Below are 15,708 nucleotides of genomic sequence, written 5' to 3' on the forward strand. Positions count from 1 at the left end.
AGTTATACATATATATATTCTTTTTCATATTCTTTTTAAAATATTCTTCTTTTATTGAAGTATAGTGCATTTCCAATATCGTGTTAGTTTCAGGTGTACAGCACAGAGATTCAGTTATACATAGATATGTATTTATATATATTGATATATTCTTCTTCAGATTGTCTTCCCTTATAGGTTATTACAAAATATTGAGTATAGTTCCCTGTACTATACAGTAGGTCCTTGTTGATTATCTATTTTATATATTATAGTATGTATATGTTAATCCCAACCTCCTAATTTATCCCTCCCCCCTTCCCCTTCAGTAACCATAAATTTGTTTTCTATGTCTGTGAATCTCTTTCTCTTTTGGAAATAAGTTCATTAGTATCTTTTTTTTTTTTAGATTCCACATATAAGTGATATCATATGTTAAATATTTGTCTTTCTCTCTCTGGCTTACTTCACTTAATATGACAATCTCTAGGTCCATCCATGTTTCTGCAAACGCCATTATTTCATTCTTTTTTATGGCTGAGTAGTATTCCAGTGTGTGTGTGTGTGTGTGTGTGTGTGTGTGTGTGTGTACACACACACATATATATATACCATCAATGTAGTAATATCTATTTCACAGAGCACTTGCAAGTATTAAAAGAGAGAAAGACTGCTTCCATGCACATATTCACACCTACAGGCCCGTCCACACAGGCACACAGACACAGAGTCTTCCACCTGCCAGGCACCCAGAGCTCCAGGGGGTGGAACACTGTGTGACAAAGGAAACCACAGTCCCTGCCTTTCTTGGGCTTACAGTGTAAAAGTGTATGAAATGGTTTTATAAAATGGGACATGTCTGTAGATAAGAAACATAGTTATCAGGCATCAGCATCACCACAGCGCTTGCAAGATGAATTTGACATTTCAATACTTTTAAAATCCAACTTCTTCCATTACCTCAAGATACTTGAGGAAGGAAATAAGTCATTCCCATCACATAGACAGTGATGGCTCTGTTAGCTGACAAGGCACGTGTTTAAAGCTGAAAGGCCAGCACAGCTCATTTAGGGGCTGCATCATTTCCTCCCAACGTCTGAGGAAACCGTAACACGCTCCATCCTACATACAGGACCACCCTTCAGGAAAGAGCCTTCTGGTGTTACAAAGTCCTCTTGTAACCACAAGGAAAGAAAGAAAGAAACTTCAAGGCTGGGATTAAGCTCTAGGCCAGAAAAAGAGACACCAGCTCCGGAGAGGACAGCCTTCCAGCTCCAGCTGGCAGCAGCTTTGGGTCCTTTCTCTGAGCAGATTTTCTGAAGTGTTTAGATGTCTTTGCCAGCACTGGCTTTTCATCGACTTGACTGGACGAAGCGGCCAGCCTCGTCTAAGATAAGATAAGCCAAGAGCGATATGAACAGAGCAAGTCACATCTGCTGCTATTTCAACCTCTAGGGCAACGACACAATTTCAGAGGGAAGATGCAGCCGACAGGAAGTGCATCTGGTCTTACCCATGGGGTACTGTCCTCACCCCAAATCAAAGGATGTGTGACTCTAGTTACTCCCTCAATACGCCAGCTTTCCATAGGTACTCACCCAGGACCTGCGGCCGCCCTGCCCTGAGGCCCTCAGGAGAGGCTGGAGGCCCCGTCTCCATCTAAGCCCACAGCAGCCTCCAGCAGGTCACCCACCCTCAACCTCCACGCTCGACATCTGTCTCTTTGGCTCAAGTCCTTGTCCCGTTGCTTTAAGGTAAACATTCCCAGAAGTGTCAACAAAAGTGTTCTTCAGTCACAGTTTTATTACATCATTTTCTGAAAATGGGACTTGGTGGTAAGGGGTGGGCTATTACGAGCCAGGCTGATCCCTGCAACCTTGTTCTCCTCAGCCTTAAACCCACCCCAGGCTCATCTCACTGGCCTGCGGCAGACCGTGGGCTCCCGGCTGGCAGGGACTCATCTCAGTGTGCTCGGGGCCTATCAGGAGCCGTGTCCACACACTGGGGACTAACCTTCCTACATTGGGGTCAGTTTCTTGGTCCCCTCCCCCATCACTCAACGTACACAACCTGATGGGCACAGTTAGCATGTTTCTGTGGGTCATCCTCATAAGACAGCGAATCTGGGCTACCTAGAGTTCAAGGAGGTTCCCAAGGGCGGGTACCATGCCTCATACATGTTTTGTCTTCCCAGAATCTAGCTGTATTGGTTGACCAATCAATGACTGTTGAATGAATCAATGAGAGATCAACGTCATCACAATTCTATTTATTAAATGCTTACTATGTGTCAAATACTATGTTAGCAGCACTTTAAATACATTAATTTTTTTTAAAATTCTCCAATCACCCTATGAGGGAGGTACTCCCTCCCTCCACTTTACAGGTAAGGAAACTGAGACAGAAATAGATGGAGTAGATGAGTGTGTGACGCCGTTTCCATTGTTGTGTACGCGTTACCGTAATGAACTGAACTCGTGTGCTGGCCACAGGCAGGGCCCCACTGGAGATGCTGAAGTCGGAGCATCGGGGGGCAGGGAACTGAGGGGGTGAGAGGCAAACTCACTGCCATGAAAGGAACCAGCCAGTGCCAAGTACCGGGGAGACCATGAGGAGGTGTGACGTGGCAGTGAGTGGGGGGAGGGGGGTGTCTAGGTGTCACCTGACAGGTGACATTTAGGCTGGACCCTGGGGGAAGGCTGTGCCTTGGAGCAAACAGCCAGGGCAAAGGCCTGATAGCAAAAACAGCTGCATCGAGAAATAAAATAATCCCAGTGCAGTCAGAGATGCAGGGGCCACAGCTCCACTGGCTGCATTAGGGATTTAGCGTTTGTTTTCTAAGCAAGGAAGTGCTGGAGGTTTTAAGCGGAGGAGTGACATCTGATCTAAGTGTTAAAGCGATCAGTGTGGCCGGCATGTGGGGAAGGGACTGTCCAGAGGCATGGGAAGTATTTTCCTCCAAAAAATAAGATTCAACACGTACTTTGGGGAGCTGTAAGAACAAGGAGCAGAGAGCGCAGGGTGCCTGGGATGGGGGACCAGGGGTCCTACTTGCTTCTTCTGCATCCTGGGTCACCAGCCCAGCCAGGGGCACAAAGCAGTCATTTATTACATTTTATTAAAAACTGAATAAATCAGGGCTTCCCTGGTGGCGCAGTGGTTGAGGGTCCGCCTGCGGATGCAGGGGGCACGGGTTCGTGTCCCCGGTCCGGGAGGGTCCCATGGGCCGTGGAGCGGCTGGGCCCATGGGCCGTGGCTGCTGAGCCTGCGCGTCCGGAGCCTGTGCTCCGCAACGGGAGAGGCCACAGCAGTGAGAGGCCCGCGTACCGCAAAAAAAAAAAAAAAAAAATTGAATAAATCAATCAACTATTCTGGAGAATTTTTCATATTTCAGGTACTTCAAGTTTTTCACAGAAAAGATATAAAATAAATTCTAGATATTTTACATATTTAGGTTTAAAATATGCCAGCCATATTGTAATCCTCTTAGCAGGCCAATTAGATGGGTCCTCTAATCACCGCGTTTTGCGTACGGGAGAAATGGGGTGCAGAGGGCACCTCAGCGTCACCCAGAATCCAGGCTGCACAGCTGGGATCAGATGAGGTCAGCTCCAAAGCAGATGCTCAGCAGCCTTTACATGGTGACTGCCTTGGCTGACTCCCCGTGGAACCATCCAGAGAAATGGCCATGACGAGATAGAAATGGATGATTTCTGCAAGGGTGTTCTGAGTTTCCTGGTTGTGTCAATCACTTACTATAATGAAGGCATCAGGTCTAAATTAACAAATCGCTGTTTTCCACACTGACAAAACATCCAAAGCTCTACTTCGTTTATTTGCTCATGACTTTCCCACGTTGGGAAACTGGCCAACAGCAGGTAGATAACCATCACATATACCAATGTTAATAAACAAATTCAGAACAAACTCTGCCCTTGGGAAGTTTTCCACTGATTTTGCTACATCACAGGAGATCTCTGATGCTTATGACCCCTTAACATCCCTTCCTAGAAATTAGTAGGATCCTACATTTGTAATATGTCTGCAAGTTCCGCCGTGGAATTCATAATATGTTGTATAAGACACTAGTGGAACTGCAAAGGTAGCTTCAAACCTCGGGGCAATTAAATCAGAACTTCGTATAACTCATGATCATAAACTCATTCTAACTGTATCAGGAGTTGGGCTAAAATAGCACAGCCCACTGCCCAAAGTACTAGAAATTTACATGACCCATAATTGAAAACGCTCTTCTGAGCAGGAATTTTGGCATTATTACATGAAAATTTTCTCAACGCCCTCAAGGAATTTTGAATATCCTCAGGACATCAGATTAAATAATTAATTAAACACTGAAAAGTATTTATTTACTCTGCTTAATGTCTTTCCATTTATTACAAAATTATTAATTTTTATATTACAGATAAGCACAGAGACTCACATTTGTATCATGTTTTGGAATTTTTTTTCATTGCACAAAATAGGATAGTCTCTTGTACCACTTTTGAATTCTCACTACTTGGCTCACTTAACAACTAGCAGAAAATCATTCATCCTTACTTCATTGTTAAAAAATGTTGAAATCAAGAAACCATAATTATTATATCTATCCAACTAAGTAAGCCATCCTCAAAGAATCCTCAAAACCTGCGCTTTGGAGCTGAGTTTGACACCTAACATACTCAACTTGAACCACGTCCTAAGGGCAAAGGGGATCATTCAACTCCACCTCGTTTCTTATGAAATTATCTGGTTGTTATCAATTAAATCTCAAACTGGGAAAATGTTCACAGAATTCAAATATTGCAAGAATCACAATTCAGTAGGAAAGTTAAGATTTCCACAACTTAAAATATAAGACATTTTATCATCATTAAGTTCTGTGTCTGAAATAACAATAAGAAAAAAAAAATCAACCAAGAAATACAGAGTTAGCCGTACAACTCTGAAATCTAATAAGAATGAAAACAAGTTTACCACCTATATCACCACAGAGCAAACCTGAGACAGTTCACTGCTCAGTAACCTTTGTCCACACAGACCACTGTTGAAGACGAATCCACCCTCCTTCCTACACTTTGTGTATTTTACTAAGAGATCACTTTAAAGAATTATAACTGAATTTAAAACACCACGAGCTCCTCAGAAAACGTACTTTAGCACCCTGGCTGGAAACAGAACTGGTGTATTTTATCTTCATCAGTCACTGAATCCCCGCCCTCAGAATCACCCTCCTTTTGGTAACAGGTTTTTGCCCAGTTCACACCAGGTACCCCGGGAGGCATTCCAATCCTCGAGGCTCTGAGTCAGAGCAGCCAAGACAATGTCAGCGCATAGTGCTCAGAGGGCAGGCGGTGGGGAGAGGCCCAGACACGTGGGAGAGAAAGGAAAAGCGGCAGGGCAGTGGGTTGGCCCTCAATTTGTCAGCCAGGTGCAGCCAGGGGCCTGGCTGACATCATTTCATTTACTTCTTTCTGTCGTTTTGAGATAGATGTGAGTTCTGCCATTTTTCAGATGGGGAAATGGAGGCTCAGGGAAGCCACCCACCTTGAAACTTGTCTCTTTTTTTTTGGCCACGCCTCACAGCTTGCAGGATCTTAATTTCCCGAACAGGGATTGAACCCGAGTCGTCGGCAGTGAAAGCGCCAAGTACTAACCACTGGACCACCAGGAAATTCCCTAAATTTGTCTTCATCACCAGTGACAAGTGAGGTCAGCAAAGGCTGGACCCGGCCCTATGACTACAAGTCCATGTCCCTGGAAAAGTTCTGGAAGCTGGAGGAAGGAGAGGAGGTGGGGACTTGGTTATTACTGAGGGAAGATGGGGGGAGTGAAAACGAGTCCGCCTAAAACCGAGTCCCCTGACGACTGTGTGATGAATCTCTCTGTCCAAAACCTCATTCCCTTTATGTCCCATCCCTGTTCCCCTAAGGATTGAGGAGAATCAAAGAAAAGGAGGGACTGAAACTGAAACAGAACCCTGCAGGGTTCTTCCTGGGTACCAGCCCCTCAACGTCCCCTACTTCTTATTTGGTGTTTCCCAAGTTCCAAAGAGCAGGCTCAAACACTTCATTATTAGGAGAATAAAGTCACCTTATTATCCTAGTTCCTCCTGAAGGGATATAGGTTGTTATAACCTGATGCATATCTTTAAGATATTCTATAGAAACTAAGACCCCCACCAGGTGGAGGATGGTGACTACACGCTGACCACAAGCATGCAGACCCCAGACTGGTTGGAACCAGAAGGTTGAGATTCCCAAAACATCACCCCATTACCTCACAATCAACCAATCAGAAGAAGGTCCACGAGCTGATCACACACCCTGTGACCCTCATCCTTAATGTTGCTTTTAAACTCCCTTCCCTGAAAGCCATGTGGGGGAGGGGGGATTTCGGATCTTTTAGGCCCGAGCTGCCCATTCTCCTTGCTCGGCACCTGCAATAAACACTATACTTTCCTTGACCACAACCATGTCAGCGGATCGGCTTTGCTGCATGTGGGGCAAGCAGACCCAGGTTTGGTTGGGTAACCGTGGGTGGGGGGGTGCTGAGCTATGTCTGGGGTACCTCACATCTGAGAGTCTATGAAGTTTGAACCTCCACCTGGCGAGAGACAGCCACTCTTTATATTTACATAGCCACTTGTCAGATGGGTACCTGTGATGCCCTCTAGAGAGAAACGTTGAAAAGGAAGCAAACATATGTTCATCGTGGAACAAATACCAAGAAGACACAAGAACAGTGATGCTAAATGGTGGGTGTGTTTACGAAGCAACCATACTGAAGTACACACTGAGAATGAGTGAATAAACCACAAGGACCCTGAATGAACACCTAGTAGCTTGTTGTCACCCTGGAAACAAGAACCCAAGGGGCTGAGGCCCTCACACCACCAGCAGTGGGTACAGAGGGATCTAGTGAGCGTGGGAGAACGAAAACCAGTGACCAGACAGCTCCAAGCTGCAGACCGCACAGATAACCTGAAAATCTCTCTCTTATGTTTGCCTCCCATGTTGCTTAATATTTAAGTAGAAAGAAGAAATTAGGTAACAAAAGAATATCTTATGTTTTTATTGAAAATTGAGATGGACGCAGTGCCGATAGCTGAACCAGGAATTCACAGGTGGGAAAATGTAAATGTTGACATTTAGAGAACTTCAAGATAAGACTTTTAAACATTGTCAAACTCCTCTTGGGCAACAGCCAATAAAGAAACCTAGAAAGCAAGCACGTCAGAAGTGATCACAAGACACAAATCCACAGAAAACCAGACATGAGCTTCCTTTGACACTGGGGTAAACCAGAGCCAGTGCTGCCTTCAGATAGAAAGGCCTGGGCACGTGGACAGACCTGGATCACTGTGAGTTCTAGTGAGTCTGGGAAATGAATAACAGGGTAGGGGCAAGAAAAGTCGGCCAAAATCAGATGAATATTTTAAAGAGTGATGGGAAGAAACACAGTCACCAATGGACCATTAAGACCACACTTCAAATACCTTTTTTTAAAGAAGATACATTATATACATATTCAAATGTATAAAATATGATTATGTTGCAAAGTTATTCTAAACAGAGTTTGTTTGACTAGCATCTTTTCCCTCTTTGGAAGATCAGCAGTACATTTAAAATACACTCTCCAGGACTAGATGTAACAGGTAAACCTGAGTCTAGACATATTGGAATAGGTAACCGATCACTGTCCCAAGGATAAGGTAACATCTGAGATTTGTTCCCTTAGAGGTAGTAACTTTGGGAAGATACACCCTTATTCTAAAGATAACTGCTCAAAGTACTTAGGTACCCAATTTAAGAAATGCGTTTGGGGCCGCTGCCACATCCCTTTTAATAACCTCGATGGTGGGAAATTGTTGAGGGTGGTTTTCAGGTTTGAAAATAGCCCAGAGTAATTATAAGCTGAGCCCAGTGCAGGAGGTGAGGGTTGTCAGGCCAACCCTGCCACCGCGGGTCAGAGATGCACTGTGACTCCAAAGTGATGCAACAGCAAAAGTGATGACGCTTCGAAAATTACTGCTGAAGGGGTTTGTGGTTGTTAATGAGAAGTTTTAGGGAGCCGGAGGCTTCTGGAAAACGCTTGCTCTCCAGAAATAAACCCCATTTTATGGCAATCCCTCTCCCCCCAGCCTCGTCATCTGACCTTTCATCTTCTCTTCCCAGACTGAAAATGGTCCGGCCCAGGCCTGAGCTGCAGCTGCTCTGTCGGGAACAGGGTTGGGGGGTCTGGCTCTACCTGAGGATGCTTCACTGCTCACCTGCCACTCTGAGTTCAGGCCCCAAGGCCAAGAGTCAAGTAGGAGGAGGAGGGAAGGAGGGGAAGGAATAGGAAGGGGGAGGCTCTGAAGGGCAAGAAGCACCTGTGACTCTCACCTGTCCTACACACACCTGAGATTTTTGTGCCACCTCATATATCCTTTTCTGGGTAACAGAACTGCCAAGATCTCAGAAGGTCTGTGAGGTCACTGAAACGTTATGCTTTGTGATAAAATTCAGTATTTTACTCAAAATATCTTTCTCTGATTCAAATCTTGTCTATACAGTTCTACGCCTTGACAATTTCATTTCACTTCGGTTGGTAACTCTATGTGGTTTGATTTTCTTTATAGACATGTCTGATCATAAACTGCAGGTAGTAAAATTCTTTTATTTCTGCAAAGCCACACACAGCCGATTCTACAGCACACTTGACCACACAGTTTGCAGTTCTCGCTGTTACCATCACAGAGGGTGTGTGCTCTATGTGATACCGTGCTGGCAGCAAGTGAGGGAAAACCACCAAAAAGTGAGGATTGCAAAACCTCAGCTTGAGTGTGTCTCCTTCATAACCAACTGTTCTAAAAAATGCTCCATCGAATACCTAACATGATAGAAAATTATTTTCCTTAGCAATTCCTAACAATTCTTACAGATCGAGTGTGAAATATGTTAAGTCTGATGGTTATTAAGAAACCAGAACAATTTAGATGAAAGAATTCTGGTGTGTTGGCTAAAAAGTACTGCTTTCTAGTAGTCATCCCTTTAATACTGAAGGAAAGTATGTGCAGAAATATTACTGGAGAATCAGGAAAATATTCCTTAGCCTCTAACACCTCATTTTCTAGATAGTGTAATTGAGGAACAGAGCGTTTCCATGAATTGGCAAAGTCCCATAGCTCGCTATTAACAGGATGGAGACTTGGTCTTTAGACCTTCAGACCAGGGTGCCTCCGAAAATACGTGCTGCCTGGATCCCCAAGCAGGGGACGTGTTCTTGCCAAGATGCCAGAGCAGCACCTGCCAGCAGGCGGGCACAGTCCCAGGACAGCAGGAGGAGGAAGGACTCGGGTCTGCGTGGATCTATAACCCGTTTCCATGGCGCTCTGCTCCAGCTTCTCAGTTGCTAAGGTCCTCCATCCTTCCTCCTTTTCTGCACCTGTGGCCAAAACTGCTGACTCCGGGAATTGAACCGCAACAGAAAACAGATCGATTTGTGTGGTTCAAGGAGAGCTAAAAACATTTTTAAAAATCATATGCATTTCAACGATGATGCTCCGGGCAAGCTTTACCACTGTCAAGCAGGTTTTTCTTTCTCTATTCACTGCAAAGCAAGTAAAAGGTATTAATTGTCCTACTGAGAAAATTCACATTTAGGAAAGTTGCAGAACATTCAAATTAGACCGTCATGAATTTTATTTTCAAAGATGTAAAAACCCATAGCTATAAGATGCTAGACTTAACTCTTTTTTCAGACTTCTGAAATATTCAAGGGAAAAAATTTAGCCCTTGATTTCATTAATCAATCAGTTGACAATATTTCTTCGGTGTTCACTGTGGGTCACAGCCCTGCCTGGACAGCTGAACGGTAATGACACAATTTTTCCAGTTTTAAAAAACCCTAAAAATATCTATTTACTACCTACTGTGTGTTATGCAGTAAGTTTAGTGCTGGGGATGTGATAAAGGATTACATGGGGTCCCTGAACTTGCAGGCATGTGGAAGGGAAGAGTGGGATCACATAACTTAGTACAAAACTCTGTGGTTCAGACATAGAGATCAGACTTGTGGTTGCCAAGGGGGAGGGGGAGGGAGAGGGATGGACTGGGAATTTGGGGTTGGCAGATGCAACTATTACATTTAGGATGGATAAACAACAAGGTCCTACTGTATAGCACGAGGAACTATATCCAATCTCCTGGGATAAACCACAATGGAAAAGGATATTTAAAAAAAGAATGTCTATATGTGTAAAACTGAGTCACTTTGCTGCACAGCAGAGATTGGCACAATATTGTAAATCAACTCTACTTCAATAAAAAAATTTAAAAGTCCGTGATTATATGAAGCAAAGTGCCGAGTGAACACTGAGGAAGCCATTCTTAAATATGCAGCTACACTTACATTATTCTAAGTTCTCCTGGACATTTATGGAAAAAATTATAATATTATACTGTAACTATGCAACGTTATAAACAATTAACTGGTAGTAGCATAGGATCTGAAAGGGAAATATCCATGTAATAAACACAGAGAAAGTGAAAAATAAGATCATATTAAAGACTATGAAAATGATGGCATAGCATCAGGAAGACAAAAGTAAACATTGTCAGTATAGTTCTAGGGAGAATCTATTATTTAATTAGAATGCAATGCAGATACATAGAATATTGAATAAAATGTCGAGAAAAATCCTGATCATTAAAAATCCTCCTGCCACACACAAACCAACTTTCAATCGCATAATTCAGCTCTAGATTTCAGTACTCAACTGCTTTCATACGAATCCCATCTACTCAACTCAGGCTCCTTATGACTCATGTCACCACCTGCTAGCCTGTTAACTTCTACACAGACTTTCCTCAAGCCTTCCTGCCACTATACTCACAAAAGCAGTCATAATCCCTCCCTTAAGAGTACCTGCTGTGTGTCAGGCATTACCCAAGGTGTGCAGGAAGGAGGTATTAATATCTCCAATGTGCAGGAAGAGAAGCAAACAAGCCAAACCAACTCTGCAATCAGAGCCAGGATGTGAATGGAGGTCTCTTAAATTGCCGAGTCACTGCACCCTCCTCCCCGAATGATGAGCAGGCACACATGGCCTGTAGGGGGACAGACCCAGTGACAAACTATGAGGTGGACACATGGCTCCAGCTTTTACTGCCCAAGTGACAAAATGATCTTGCCTGTCTGTTTACGAAATATTTTATTTTAGATTTAACCTATAAATTCCCAATCCTTTTCCCTAGCACTCTTGTCCTTTCTGAAAGTGATAAATAGTATACACCTATCTAAGGCTGAGAAGGTGTGATGGAAAAGAAAGCGATATTAAAGCTGCCAATGCATCCTTCAGCAGCTGAGACCGCCTATCTCTGATAGCTACAGCAGAGGCCGGGGAGACTCTAGGCCCTGCTCATTGGTAATTCTTGGAGTACGTGTAAGTGTTCTTACAAAATGACACGCGTTACAGGGGTAAATACATTACACAATAGAGAGGAAATTACGTTTAGATATAGCCATACTCGTACATATTCCAAAAGTGACTCCAAAGTTTTGCTCATTTTAATCCAGCTCTCTCTAAAGGGAATTTTAGAGATTCTTGGTGGATTTGCAATATTATCCAAGTGTGACTTGCCCTCAGAGCACTAGCTGGTTGGCTGATTCTTTTCATAATCTACACAGTCTCCTGTTCGGCTCTAGTCACCTCATTTAGGGGAAGCATAAACTCGCGATGCCTTGTGACTCTTCCCCTCCTGGACCAATCTGTTCTGTCCAAGCCAGGCTCCCCTCTCCTCCCCGTAAAATAACATTAAGTCAGCTCTTCCAGGAAAGACATTAGGAGACTCCAAGCAACATCAGGCAAGATGAAATGAATGGTCAGCAGCGTGTGAATAAAAATATGCTAACTGGTTCCCAACCCAGGAATGGACTCAAACCATATACTTAAAGTTGGGTGGGACAGTAGAGTCAAGCCAAAAGAAAATAAAGGTAAAAATATTTCTGAAGTGCTCAACAGTGACCAGATACTATTATAATTATTAAAGATTGCATAATATTATGGAAGGTTTTGTCTAGGTTCTCTTTCATGTAAGGTTTAAAGAAAAAAAAATCAGGGTGGCTACCCAAGTACTCATAGACAATTTTGGAGATCTTTAAAATTTTCAGTCTCTATTGATGTAGGAAAACCTGCCACTGGATGTCCACTTTGGATGATAAACAACATATTATATCATATCATATATATCATATCATGTGATATATGACATCATATTATATTATATTATACTACAGTTTTGTTCTGCTTTAAACACTTAAGAGCCACCTAACCTGTGTAAAAGAGGCCTGATTTCACTTATCATTTCTCTGTAAATTTCTTTTACAGAAAAAGAAAGAACTCAAACATCGAATTAAACACAATGGCAGTTAATTTTTAGCATCCATCCTTAGGTGAAGAGACTAGGGCATCCATGTGCAGAAACATTTCAACAGTCCATTGAAATGATGTTGGAGGAGTGGTTTTAAAGAGAAATGCATGAGCTTCTGCAAATGCTTGGCTTTGAAGGCTGCCTTAGCCAGATATAAAAATAGACGGCTAAAACGTAAAAATCGATTCTAATGGCAAGCGGATCACTGCACTCTTCCATGCCCAGGATATTAGGGAAACCTGAATATTTGATTTAGTAGCACCTTGGGAGCAGGCGGACCTGAAAACCCTCCAATAACCTTGAAAACATCCACTTCCTATAGAAGAGAATTGCATGCCCGAATCAGGCGACACCCACCCAGCCGCCTTTCGTCCTGCAAGTCAAGTACAAAGACTAGAAGGCGCATTAGCCCTCGGAAGTGGGTTGTCTTTCCTCACCGACCAGTGAGGGGTCAGTCGGGGGTCAGAGCTCTGGTCCTGCCAGGAGCTCTGCTCTCATCCAGGCAGGGGGCTAGGTCCGAGGTCCAAGTCCTTCCCCTTCCTCCTCCGGGGAGTGGGGAGCCACAGGAGCTAACATGATACGGCCCACCCCGCGCGCACCCTTCCACACACACTCACACACACACAGGTTAGCCTCCCTGAACCCGGAAGGCGGGGGGAATCCAGAGGAACGAGCTGGAAGGGAAGGCGGTGCAGGGCGGCGGGCGACGCGGCCCTCCTCTGTCCCCGGACGCCGCCCTCCCGCCGGGAAGGTCGGGGGTGGGGGGGCCCACTGGGCGCACGTGCGCATCCCGCCCCCGGGCGAGCCTGGCTGGGACCCAGCGCTCCTCGGGCGGTGACCACATCGCGGGGCCCGGGGGTGCGGGGAGGAGGCCAGGGGGAGGGGCAAAGGGGCCGGGCGGTGGCGGGATCCCACCACGCGACCGTGGTCGCCGCTCCTCCTGGAGCCCCTGGGAGTGTGCCGCGCCCCGGCCCTCGGGAGGGCAGAGCTCAACAATCCTGCAGAAGGACTTTGCGGTGTAGACCCCCATGATGAGTCGGAATGAGACGGCCCCCACTCCGGCGGCCGCGGACCATCGGGGCAAGCGAGCTGGGTCCTGCGAGCGCCAAACTCAGCACGAGGTCCCTGGCCATCAGCTGGTAATCCCTGCTGTCCTTTCGCTCCGCTAGGTGTGCGCCGCAGGAAACCATGCGCCTGACTCTTCCGACAGTCCCCGGGAGCTGCCACCCCGCCGAGACGGGGGAGCCACTCCCCACCTGACTGACAACCGCGAGTCTACCCCACACCGAAAGCCCCTGGTTAACCCTGGCTCCAGCGTCCACTCGGCAAATAGGGAATGAGCCAGGCACAGCGTCAGCGGGCCCCCAGACAGGACGCGACCTGTGAAGCAGCCGCGCTATTTCCCCAGATCGCTTTCCCAGAGGCTTTTTTCTTTTCAAACTCAAGCAAACTGGCGGGGAGAGTGGCCCTCAGCAGCTTCGTGGGAGCTGCGCGCCTCACCTACAGGCGCGATGATCAAGGACAAAGATCCCTGCAAAACGGTCCTGCCCTGAAATTCAAGTGGCAAAGAGGCCGAGGCTGGCATCCGTGCTGGTCCCTCCTCCTGCCCGAGGACCAGGCCTCTCGCCTCCAGCTGTTTCCACTCCGCAAGCCTTCTCGGTTTTCCGCGGAGGTGTCTTGCGTGTTAATACTCGACTACAAAATGCCCTCCGGGAGCTGGGATCAACCCTCAGGAACCCCTCCAGGGCCCCCTTTCGATTACCTGCTCAAAGAAAACAGTTAGCACAGGTGTGATCTTGATTCCTCCACCTCTGGCAAAATGGAAAACGGTAGCTTTTTCTGCACAGGTCAGGCTCTCTTTATAAATGCAATTGCTACTTGGTAAGAAGTGTTCTCTTTTCTAGCTCTGATGGGGACAGGGGAGAGCTAGGCGCCCACAGTCACCTTAGGAGTGGGGTTCAGTGTAGCAGACGCGGTCTACTAGAGGAGCAACTCGGCAACTCTCACTCCAAGCCCACCGCCGGGCCCGTGTCTTTGGCCCTGACACCCAGTGGCTTTTCACGCCCTGCCAACCGCGTATAAATAGTGAGATCCTTGCCTGGGAGTCGGCGAGGCTCCCTTCTGGCCCTCCCTTAAGCCTCAGAGTCCCAGTGCGACTCTCTAACCGGCGACAGATCTGTCTGGACGGCGCCGGAGTGGGGGATGGGTTTTGGTGTCTGCAGCCTCCGCGACCAGCACTTTTGTTGTAGCGGCTTTTTTGAGAGAAAAAGAAAGTAAGCAACTTCGGGGCACTGCTTCCTGGCGCCCTCCTGTTCTTTTTAGAACGACCTGAGTCCTTCCCTTCTTCCGTCACAATGGCTGGGATATTGGATAGGGGAGAGGTGGCCTAGGAACTGTCTGGTTCACCGTGCTCCCTGCGTCTAGGGACAGGCGGAGGGGGACTCTTGTACGATCCTGGGAAGGGGGTCTACAACTGCCTTCCAGCCAGATTCGCATCCTTTGTGCACGAGTCAGTACTCCACAAAAAAATTCCACGTGTAACTACATTCAACAGTCTCCAGCACAGGCCGGGCCCGGTCGCCCGGACTCTGCAGCTGGACCGTTGAGAGACACCCCGCTCGTGCGCTCCGATGCGGAAAGTGCCAGTGCCCTGCTGTGGCACCGGGACTGCGGCGCGGGTTCTCCGAACCGGGTTCCGGGCATTCGAGCCAGTGACCCGGGTTTGCTCCGAAGCCCGCCCCCTCACCCTGGAATCTCGGAGAGCGGAAAACACTCACCTACTGCCAGGCAGACGGGGAGCAGCAGCCTGAAGATGAGCCCGCACACCACTTCCGAGGCCATCGCGTCCGTCCGGCGAGTCGGCGCAGAGGGTCGCTAGGACTGGGCTGCCAAGCCCATGCCCGCCTAAGACCTGCGGCCGGCGGCTCCCAGCCGCCCGGGCATCGTCTCTGCGAGAGCCGCCGCGCTGTGCGCCCCGAGGGCGCGTTCTCCACTCCCGGCCGCCCCTCTCCGCTCTCCCGGCCGCCGCTCAGCAGGCCTTAGGAAGCCCACTCGCCGGGCGCCCGACCCCGCACGGCCGGCCCATCCGGTGTGGACTCCGCGATCCGGCGCCGGGGGCTTCTGCAGCGGGTGGCGGAGGCCGGAGCGGGGCGGGATACGGGGCACTTCAGGAGGGTCCCGCGAGGCGGTGCGGCGAGGAAAGGGGCGAGAAGGGCGTGCTGTCCTTCTGTCGGCTCCTAGGTTGTCGCTCGGGGGTGGCAGACAGTCTTCTCCACCAAGCCTCCTCCGAAGCGAGTTGCCTGGGCTGCCGGCC

General features: G+C 47.2%; 1 protein-coding gene across 1 annotated transcript in view; it reads right to left on the reverse strand.

The window, feature by feature from the left end:
- The window catches only part of PIEZO2 (piezo type mechanosensitive ion channel component 2), a 330,011-nt gene extending 314,551 nt beyond the window's left edge, over positions 1–15,460 (reverse strand). Inside the window, exon 1 of the mRNA XM_029230410.1 lies at positions 15,173–15,460. Coding sequence (XP_029086243.1) covers positions 15,173–15,236 — 64 coding nt within the window. The 5' untranslated portion in view covers positions 15,237–15,460. The remainder of the gene's footprint in view (positions 1–15,172) is intronic.
- Between the last annotated feature and the right edge of the window lie 248 nt (positions 15,461–15,708).

Source organism: Monodon monoceros, unplaced genomic scaffold (genome assembly GCF_005190385.1).
Source record: "Monodon monoceros isolate NGI ecotype Baffin Bay Population unplaced genomic scaffold, NGI_Narwhal_1 Super_Scaffold_1, whole genome shotgun sequence".
In the NCBI taxonomy this organism is placed as follows: Eukaryota; Metazoa; Chordata; class Mammalia; order Artiodactyla; family Monodontidae; genus Monodon; species Monodon monoceros.